Genomic DNA, 10,629 nt, shown 5'->3' with positions numbered 1-10,629 from the left:
TACATTAACACAATGTATTAAATTATGGAATGCTATGATCTTTTTCGTTTGAAATTTGAACATCTTTAACAATGGATAACGGTGTAAGTTTGTTCGGGACATACACGCATTAAGCGGACCCAACATTAATTTAGAAAATTTATCAGGTCAATTTTCTTACCATAAATGGATTATCTATTTTCTTGTAGATGTGTGCCATGTGTCTCAACATCACATCAAATAGTTGAAATTTATTTATCAGTCACATCAATCAGATCCATTTCCTTGTCAGAAATGAATCTGATATTGGTGTCATTAATTTACGGTCCACTAAATGGAGCTACACGGAAAAAAAATAAAAAAACTCAAAATAAAAATACAATTGGCGCTTGCTAGTTCAGGTCCTAAACTAAATGCTTTTCCCTCTCACTTTGGCATCACACTCTTATTTCGAAGTCTGGATCAGCTCCCCGACGGGTTCCTGACCACACAAAACAGTTGGGCCCACGGTGAAAAACACTTTTTGGAAAGAAAAAAAAAGTTTAAAATTTCATCCGTGAGACCCACTGTTTTTTGTGGTCGCGAACCGTCGGGAGCACTCTGTTCTACCTCGACGAGGTGAGGATCCGGATTCCTTATTTCGTGTGGCTGGTGATTGCCTTGTTTCTACTATTGTTTAATTATTGTGACTCACTATGGTCCTTTTTTACTTTTCCCTTTTTTTTTTTTTTTTTTTTTTTTCCTTGTTCAAATAGAAAACTCATTTATTGGGTAACAGTGCGTGGAAAAGGTTTTAATTAATATTATTTTATATTTTTATATAAATATATGTTTTAATTGTGTATTTTATCCTATGGTTTTTAAAATGAAAATTTTAATCTCACATCGAATTGAGAGGAATTGATTATCTCATTTATATATAATAAGGACCTATGTAATATTATTTTTGTGTTAAGGATTGAACCATGTGTGACGCAAACCAAACCTATACCATGTTGTGACACGGCCGTGATTATATGGATATATATTAATTAATACTAATACTTCTATATGACTTGGGATTTGGGTCATAGACCTTGATTCGGAAGACCCATTTTGTCATAGGTCATAATTCAAAAATCTCACTGTTAGGTGTGGATAGGTATCTTTCTATAAGGAGTTGAGCTGAATAGGTACCGTCATAAAGAGATGTGACATTATCCTTTCACCCACAGCCTTTGGGGCTCTATATTAACCAATTTTCAAATGCATTCTTTACACTGAATTTTACCTTCCTCTTTATCTCTACCTCCTGTTGTTATTTTATTAAACAGTGAACATAACCTAATTACACCTCAAGTAACCTTTCTAAAGACACATTAAGGAAAATACCTTTGATACGTTTTAGATCTAAAGAAATATTGTGATCAACAATCATTTAAATGTTCGTGAGATTTCTCAACAACAAGGAGTCGAGATCAGTCAAACAATTGTTCCCTTGATCAAGTGGGCCTTCTTGACTAGAACATCTGCTAGTGAATTGCGAGTTCTAATAATAAAAGAAAAATGACACTCCTCAAAATAGGAGCTGAAATGGCAAATGTCCCCAACTAAAGAATACCTATTCTTTACAAGACAACAGTATACAAGTTCAAGATTATATGATTCAAAAATGTCTCGTTGCCAATTTTCTTGGATTGCATACAACATAACCATCCAAAGTTCCAATGCTTCACCCACCAATACATATCCAAATTTAATTGGGTCGGAGACAGCCAACAAGACATCACCCAGGTGATTTTGAACCACTGAACCTACCTCACACCAAGAATTCTAAGATGAAGTAATTAATTTTTCCAAACTCAAGAAAATTACATGAGTAGTTAATTTTAAGTTTCTCCTTACAAAAGTAGTCACTCAATCTCAACTGGTGAAAAGTCAATACCTTCAAATAGGAGATGAAATTTGGGGGCAAAATTTTGCCTTATATTATGTAATACCTATATTTCCAATATATAAAATCACCTGTTAAAAAGAAGAAGAAAAAAATCACTTAATGACTTTTAGTTTACAAAATTAAGCAAAACTAATCATTTCGATATATCAAATCCTTTGCTCTTTTTCTAAATTATTTTTATGGTTGCCAATGTGTTGGTATGGTTAATTGTGAAGGTTGTACCAAGAAAAAAAATTTGTGAAGGTAAAAATGTCCAAAAGATATAAAATCATGACTTTAATTAGTTTTATAAATTCAAATTCAGTTTTAACTAATTTTGTTAACTAAACATTGAGTAACGATTTTTTTTTTTTGTTTTAAGAAAAACCTAAAATTAATTTTCCTTTGAAGACATATTTATTTTATTTTTTTGGGCTGGGGGAAGTTAAGCCTTAAGACTTCAATGCATGCACTAGGCTTTTTTTTTGGGTCTAAAGAGTGAGAATATTAATTATATATATGTTGCATTTAGGGATGTCAACGGTTCGGGTTGGGCCGATTTCAGACTGAGCCTAATGGTTTTGGCCGAAAAAACATAACATTATATTCTCTCCATGTTTCTTGTGTTGGGTGCTTAAAACTAAAAACTTTTTTTCTATGAAGAAGTAAATATTATAGAATAAATATACAAAAGAATTTGGCATCTTAATGAATTTTAGTGAATTGTCTCTACTTATTCTCTTCCCCTTTCTTGACATTTGTAAAAATAGATCAAAATAAAGTATTAAAAGATTTTCAAATGATAATATACTTGCTAAATATTTATTAAGCCCATCTTCTAAGTGAGGAAGGCTTTGACAGGCTTGTTGTTTGCATATTTCAAGGCAAATCAATTAAGGAAAACAAATGGATATCTGGAGGTTTTTCTGTCTTTTATATTTAAATTTAATTTATTTATAACGAGTTTAACAGTTTGGTTCGGGTTGGTTTAGGGCCAAACAGTTCGGGCTTGTCGGTCACACACAGGCTGGCCCGACCCAACCTAAACCAGTGTGGGTTGAGGTTGTTTAGTCTAAACACAACCCATTAAGCTTCGGTTCGAGCCTGTTTGGGCTATAACGGGCCGATTCGATCTGGTTTTAACTGTTTGAGTTAGGTTTTGACACCCTTATGAAAGAATCCGACCTCCTACCTGAAAGATGACGACATGAGTGGTGGGTAGAATCATGGAACAATTTTCGCCGAATTCTGCCCCCCGGCGAACGGAAATTAGGGGGCGAAACAACATATGCTCGACGATATCTCGCCTGTTTATCGCCGAAATGTCATTTTTAACAATTTATCGCCGGAATATCGCCGGCAATTGTCGAACTTACGAAAAATCGGCTATAATCGCCGTCGAACAAAAAAAGGCTTCTCTTTTGATCTCGCCATCGCACGTCTTTAGTTTGTTGCTGATCTAAAACTAAGCTTTCCGCCCTTCCGGTGATGGCAAAGAAATAGCTTCGAAAGTTTCCGACCGAAAGAAATGGAGAAGAAGATTGAACATTAAATTTGTTTTGATAGTTTTTTAAGCTCCCTTTTGGAAATTTGAACCACTGAGTTATGGCATTTGGATTACCAAAAAAAATTTATGGCATTTGAAATAATGTCCACACACGTGACTCATAAATAACTATAGAATTGTTTAAAAAAACACAAATAACAAAAAAACTTAAACGTAAATGAGTATGATTTGACAAGTCAACTTTTTCAAATATTATTTAATATAAAAAACACAAAAAACAAAAAATTAAAAGTAAATATGAATATAATTTGACTAGTCGACTTTTTTTAATATTATTTTATATTTTTTAAACAAGATGCTTATCGTTTTGCAGAGAAACGGTAAAAAGTTTTACAGGAATTTAGGACGAAATATAGCCGAGATTTCGCCCTTTCGCCCGGTTCGCTACGAGATGAACGAACTTTCTTCATTGAGTATATATGTAGAATTGTAGAAAATAGAAAGTCTTCCATGACTCAGTCGTTGATATTTACCTAATCAATCTAATATTTAGGTCTTCTGACCCAGTCTTTATTATTATCATTTTTAAGGAAAATGGTCCTTGCATGGTTTTTGTCTTAAAGCAAACATCTAACTTCGGTTTGTGCATCTATTGACGTTGATTTCCACTATATGACATTGTTTATTTTTTTCAGTTGAAAGAAAGAATTCATATTAAGTAGGACAATTAAATACGTCCTCAAGGGTGAGTATGGTCGATTATTGCGGGCCCTTTTTACACAGAGGTTGCTTTGCTTTTTTTGGTTTAGGAATATATTCATTCAACGTTGGATATTGCTCCAGATTGAAATTAAGGAAAGATTTTTTGGAGCAATTGCTTGCAGAATATTTTCGTCCGTAAATTGACCAATTCCAATGATTCTCATTCGATGAGGTTGGAGTACACCCAGCAGCATCCAATCCAATTCCTTTGCATAATGGCATCATGGCATGGCTATTCCTGCACATTTTTAAATTATTATAGTATTTCAGATATCAACAGTTTGAATCGCCTTACAAATACACATCAAAAGGGATCCAATATTTGAACCAGCCAGATCCCATAGCAAGTTATTATACAATTTGAAAAAAACCACTGCCGCATTGGTTTGTCTAGAAGTGTGATTTATAGAACATAAAAACACAAAAGTCCATTAAATTGTTTTGTTGGATAAGCTCCACTCTCAATCCTAACGGTCTTGTTGCCCAAATCTTCCTAGTCCAATTACAATCAATAAAAAGTGCTACTTTGATTCGTTGATGCTATGACACAATACTCACAGAGGGACACCCAAACCCCACTAGCCAACAGTTCTTAACTGGAATTCCTGTATAGAACAAACGCCAAAAAAACATTTTAAACTTTGAGTTGAACTCTCATTTTTTAATTGAATCAAACTGAATCATATGCCAGATCAAATCAAACCCCTAAATAATATAGAAAACCATCAGATTGAGACTGTTTCAAGGATGGACCGACCCTAGCCTTTTTGGTGCTTTAGTGGTTTTTTCTGTTTTTTCATTTTTTCCTCAAAAGGTTTAAGGTTTAGGGTTTTTTCAGTCCCTGAATTTGCAGTACGCCCATTTGGCAGACTCCTCTAGGTAATTCTTCCTCTAGTGTACTTGTCCTAATACCATAGCCATATCACTTGGCTACTTACACAAGCACTGATAGGTATTGTAGAAACTAGTACTTCATTGTTCATCTTCTTCTTCTTCAAAGTACATCTCCTTAGGTTCCTTTCCTACCAAGAAATACTAAGCAATCATTATCAATGGTTGGATACCATCACAAATTGATATATGACCGATATATTCTCCAGTGATTTCAAGACCACTTTAGATGTCTAAAAACTGACCAATATGTTGTCCATCAAGGATGTAGCACACTTATGTTTTTAAATTAAATAATTAAGGTAATCCATTTTTACATAAAACTACAATTATGAATTAAGCCTCAAACCAATCATGATAATTCCATCTAAAAGTTTCTGTAATATATGGATATATCATATACCAATTAGACATATTTTGTCAAATAAAATATAGAGTAGCTTGTAAACTCCTAAAGAGAAGGTACACCCATGTTGGACATTGCCCAACATGGGTATCTATGAGTGAATGAGTGAAATGATCTAATTAATGATTACATCTATAACTAAGCAATGATGCCTTTTCCAGATTAAAAAAAATAATTGACTATCAGCAATGCCTACTTAAAAGGGCATATAATTTTTTCAGTCGTTGTAATTAAATAAATATATATATAATATTAAAACTCTAATCACTTAATACGTTTTTAATCATATAATTTCAGCAATCCTCATGCTGTTTAAAAGATTACACAACAAGTAACAGTCTCTTGTTCAAATAAAGTAATTGTCGATGGTCACCCGTACTCGTGATATGAGTGGGCATGGAAGTGTTGTTTCATTTTTAAAATAATTGATCTTGAGTGGCATGGAACTCGTATAGTCGTATTGTCTTAAAATAATTAATCAAAAAGTGTATTATCACATTTTTGAGAAACGGGCGATCGATACTTCATCGATCTCAAGTTCTCAACCATTCGCCAGCACCAACATGGAGATGAGTCAATGACCCACCAAGCTATATATATACATGTCTAGGAGTTGGCTTGTAGACAAAGACAGAGAAGAAAGATCCCCAAGGCCCAACATGGAGGGGCCGGGAAAGCGGAAAGGAGTTCGATTGGTTTTATTTCCATGTCCATTTCAAGGTCACATAAATCCTATGCTTCAGCTAGCTTCGATTCTCCACTCCAATGGCTTCTCCATCACCATAATTCACACCCAATTCAATTCTCCCAGTGCCTCCAATTACCCTCACTTTACCTTCATTCCCATCTCCGATGGCTTATCGGACGCTAAAGAGCCGATAAGAGATGCCTTCGACCTTCTCTCATTCCTCAACGTCAACTGTGCAGCTCCACTGCGGGATTGCCTGCTTCGGCTGATGTCTGAGAGTAGTACTGGTGGTGCAGAAGCAGCTGAGCGAATTCCTTGTCTCATCTCTGATTCCGTCATGCACTTTACACAAGGTGTCGCCGACGAGCTCAAGCTCCCCAGACTTGTGTTGCGGACCAGTAGCACTGCATGCTTTCTTGCCTACGCCGCCTTTCCACTTTTGAGGATGAAAGGTTACCTCCCGATATCAGGTTCAATTTAATTCGCGTTCAAGATCCCATTAATTTGTTCATTCATAGATCGATATTAATGATGTTAATTCAATAATATATATAAATATTATTTATTGCTTTTTCAGATTCTCATCAATTGGAGATGCCAGTAGTGGAACTTCCACCTCTCAAAGTGAAGGATTTACCCGTGTCCGACACAGTTAAGGTAGAGGAGCTGTACCAGTATGTCGATATGATGATCAATCAAAGCAAAGCCTCATCTGGACTCATTGGGAACACTTTCCATGACCTTGAACCATCAGCACTCGCCAAACTTGGTCAAGAATTTCCAATCCCGTTGTTCACAATAGGCCCTTTCCATAAACTCTTCCCAGCTTCTTCTAGTAGCTTGTTGTCCCAAGACCGTAGCTGCATCACTTGGCTAGACACACAGCCACCTAGGTCTGTTATCTATGTTAGCTTTGGCAGCCTAGCTAGCATGGAGAAGGATGAATTCATGGAGATAGCATGGGGGCTAGCCAACAGCGAATGCCCTTTCTTGTGGGTGGTTCGACCCGGCATGGTCCAAGGCTCAGTCGACGGGGTTGAAAAATTGTGGCCTGATGGGTTCTTAGAAATAATTAGCGGAAAGGGATATATTGTCGAATGGGCTCCACAACAGGATGTGTTGGCTCATCCAGCCGTGGGAGGATTTTGGACTCACAGCGGTTGGAACTCAACTCTGGAGAGTATTTGTGAAGGGGTGCCGACGCTGTGTCGACCTACTTCTGCCGACCAGATGGTGAATGCGAGGTACGTGAGTGATGTCTGGAAAGTGGGGCTGCATCTGCAGGAGGGAAGAAGAACAATTAAGAGAGAGGAGATAGTGACAAGCATAACAAGACTGATGGTTGAGAAAGAAGGGGAGGAGATGAGGGAGAGGGTTGCATCTTTGAAGGAGAAAGCAGCAGTTTCAGTTAGGAGAGGAGGTTCTTCCTACGAGTCTCTGGAGGACTTGACAGCTTTGATCTTGTCATTTTGAGTGCTATTTGTCATCTACTTTCTCCGTGGCCGGCCCCTTCATTTCCTCGCTGATGCAGATGTCCGATAGTTACATGTTAACTCCTGGATTATGGACCACTAGAGTCAAATTCCAGAAGAGCTACTCACTCCGGTATTTTATCATGCACCTGACTCCCGTTATGATTGGATAAATAGGAAATAAAATGCAATTTCACAATCTATTTTTGTCATTCATTTAAGTTGGGAGACCCACAAAATTGTGAACCAAACGGTGGAAATGGAATTATACATCATGTAATATTGCCAATTGAGGATTGGTATAAAAATGTCTTGCAAGTTGCCATTCCCACATCGAGGGGAACGCTAATGGGCCCAATCTCAGCCCAATCTTGTTGGACTCAATCAAAACTAAGCCCAGTTTAAATCCAACCCACTTCTGATTGATCATTGTGTGTTCATTGAGTTGTCGAACTAACAAAGCTTAGTTGCCACTTGCCACTTGCACAGGCTTATCCACTTTTACCAGAGCAAAAGACAGACTTATCCTCTCTACACATAGTATGCATATAGTATTGCCAAAAAGGTCGTACAACTGTCGTTATTGTTTTCTTGGTTCTGCCCCTTGCTCTCTTCGAAGTTCGAACAGCAATAGATAATCATAACCCTAATTAGACTTGCATTAAAAGTTACACGTCACTGCATTTATTACTGCGCTAGCTAGCTGCATTATTAGTGTTCGTGAAGCTCGATCCATTGCTGGCGCCTGGCGGGTAGGATAGCCGTGTTTGCATAGCTGGTCAATTTCATGGAGCAAAAGAAGAGAGTTCGGTTGGTGCTATTCCCGTGCCCATTGCAGGGCCACATAAACCCCATGCTTCAACTAGCGTCCGTTCTCCACTCTAAGGGTTTCTCCATCACCATCGTCCACCCTCGCTTCAACTCCCCCAACCCTTCAAATTACCCTCAATTCGACTTCATTCCCATACCTGATGGCATATCAGATTTCCAAGTGTCGACTTCAGATGTGTTAGCCCTTCTCTCACTTCTCAACGTCAACTGTGCAATTCCACTTCGGGATTGTTTGGTTCGGTTGATATCTGATTGTACCAGCAATGCAGAAGCAGATGAGCGTGTTCCTTGTCTCATCTCCGATTCCGTCATGTACTTTACACAAGTGATCGCTGACAGCCTTAAGCTTCGGAGACTTATGGTACACACCAGCAGCATCGCAGCCAGTCTTGCCATATGTGCCTTACCAACTTTGAGGAACAAGGGTTATCTCCCAATATTAGGTTTGTGATTTAGCTTCTGGATCACCTAGCTAGCTAGCTAGCTACCCTAATTCCTAAGATATTTATCGGAATTATATTTGGTTTTCATTCTCAGATTCTCAATTGGAGATGCCGGTGATGGAGCTGCCACCTCTCAAAGTGAAGGACCTACCTGTCTTTAAAACCAACGATACAGAAATGATGTGCCAATTTATCGACAGCGAAGTCAATCAAATCAAAGCCTCGGATGGAGTCATCGCGAACACTTTTATTGACCTTGAACAGTCATCAGAGGCAATACTAGGTCAACAACTTCCACTAATCCCTCTGTTCACAATGGGCCCTTTCCATAAATTCTTCCCAGCTTCTTCAGGTAGCAGCTTAAAGCCCCAAGAACAGAACTGCATCACATGGCTAGATAATCAAGCACCTAGGTCTGTAATGTGTGTCAGCTTCGGCAGCCTAGCAAGCATGGATGAGTCTGAATTTGTTGAGATTGCGTGGGGGCTGGCATATAGCAAATGCCCCTTCTTGTGGGTGGTTCGGTCCGGATTGATCAATGAAGGTTCAGAACAGCAGGTTGAACGACGACTACTGTGGCCTGATGGGTTCCTAGAAATGGTAAGTGGAAAGGGTCTCATTGTTGGATGGGCTCCACAGCTGGAAGTGTTGGGTCATCCTAGTGTGGGAGGGTTTTGGACCCACAACGGTTGGAACTCGACTCTGGAAAGTATATGTGAAGGGGTGCCAATGCTGTGTCGACCAGTTTCTGGGGACCAAAAGGTGAACGCGAGGTTCGTGAGTGATGTCTGGAGGGTGGGGTTGCTGCTGGAGAATAAGTTGGAGAGAGGGGAGATTGGGAGAAATATAACAAAGCTAATGGTCGAGAAAGAAGGCGAGGAGATGAGACAGAGGGTTACGTCGTTGAAGGAGAAGGCAAATGCTTCCATCATCGAAGGAGGTTCTTCCTATCAATCCCTGGAGGACTTGGTTGCTCGAATTCTGTCATTTTGAACACTTAGCCTCCATCCACCGTTTCAAAAGTTACTTGGTATATATCGATCTTTTGTCAGTGCATGGGAATCCTTTCGCAGCATTGTGTTCTATCATCTATGGGAAGGTAATGTAGTGCTTAATTGTATGGCTGTTTATTGATTGTTTCACCAACACGAAGGAGCTAATATGAGTTCAATTAGCTTGTGAGCTCTCAGCTAATTGATAAATACTTCTGGCTAATCCACTTATTTAAGCACCAACGGTGGACACTTGCAATTGAACTCACCAGTAATTCAAAATTTCTATTTCCTAAATTCTGGTAAATCAAATGGGAAATCGACAATCAATGGAAAAATAAGTTTGGATGTCAAAATGAAAATTTCTAGAGATTCATAAACTTTTAATTTTAACAATTAAATAATTACCAAAAATATACATCAAATAAAATATTAGTTTAACAATCGATTCGGTTTTCCTTGCATCACCTCCATAAATTTATGGGTATGGGGTGAAATCTAGAGATTTCATTGCCACTATAAAAACACTACACATTTGTGCATTCACAAAAATCACATTGACTAAATATTTTTTTAGGATGAATCCACAAATTTTATTCCGCAGCCAAACAGTTAATTTTATGAATTATGACTCCATAGATTTGAAATCTATAGATTTGAAATTTCTAGATATTTGAAATCATTCCCACAAGAACTACATGTAACCAAACATCCATGTGATGGTCATAACGATGGTCCTCCTT

The 10,629-nt window shown here is 37.9% G+C and overlaps 2 protein-coding genes across 3 annotated transcripts; both read left to right on the top strand.

The window, feature by feature from the left end:
* Positions 1 to 6,072: 6,072 nt before the first annotated feature.
* Positions 6,073 to 7,646, top strand: LOC149027810 (UDP-glycosyltransferase 76C4-like). Of its 2 annotated transcripts, none has more exons than XM_089166080.1 (2): positions 6,073 to 6,600; positions 6,726 to 7,646. In XM_089166080.1, exons 1-2 carry the CDS (start codon positions 6,120 to 6,122, stop codon positions 7,619 to 7,621), a joined length of 1,377 nt encoding a protein of 458 aa, XP_089022206.1. In that variant the 5' UTR covers positions 6,073 to 6,119; the 3' UTR covers positions 7,622 to 7,646. The 2 variants fall into 2 exon arrangements, with proteins under 2 accessions (XP_089022206.1, XP_089022197.1); XM_089166071.1 differs by having other exon boundaries at positions 6,073 to 6,618.
* Positions 7,647 to 8,407: 761 nt separating this feature from the next.
* Positions 8,408 to 9,887, top strand: LOC149027809 (UDP-glycosyltransferase 76C4-like). The gene is made up of 2 exons (XM_089147442.1): positions 8,408 to 8,894; positions 8,989 to 9,887. Exons 1-2 carry the CDS (start codon positions 8,408 to 8,410, stop codon positions 9,885 to 9,887), a joined length of 1,386 nt encoding a protein of 461 aa, XP_089003568.1.
* Positions 9,888 to 10,629: the final 742 nt, after the last annotated feature.

Source organism: Hakea prostrata, chromosome 1 (assembly GCF_041222555.1).
Source record: "Hakea prostrata isolate BN-2017 chromosome 1, UWA_Hpros_2, whole genome shotgun sequence".
In the NCBI taxonomy this organism is placed as follows: Eukaryota; Viridiplantae; Streptophyta; class Magnoliopsida; order Proteales; family Proteaceae; genus Hakea; species Hakea prostrata.
The sequence above is the reverse complement of the archived record's forward strand: the minus strand, read 5'-3'. Positions and strand labels throughout refer to the sequence as shown.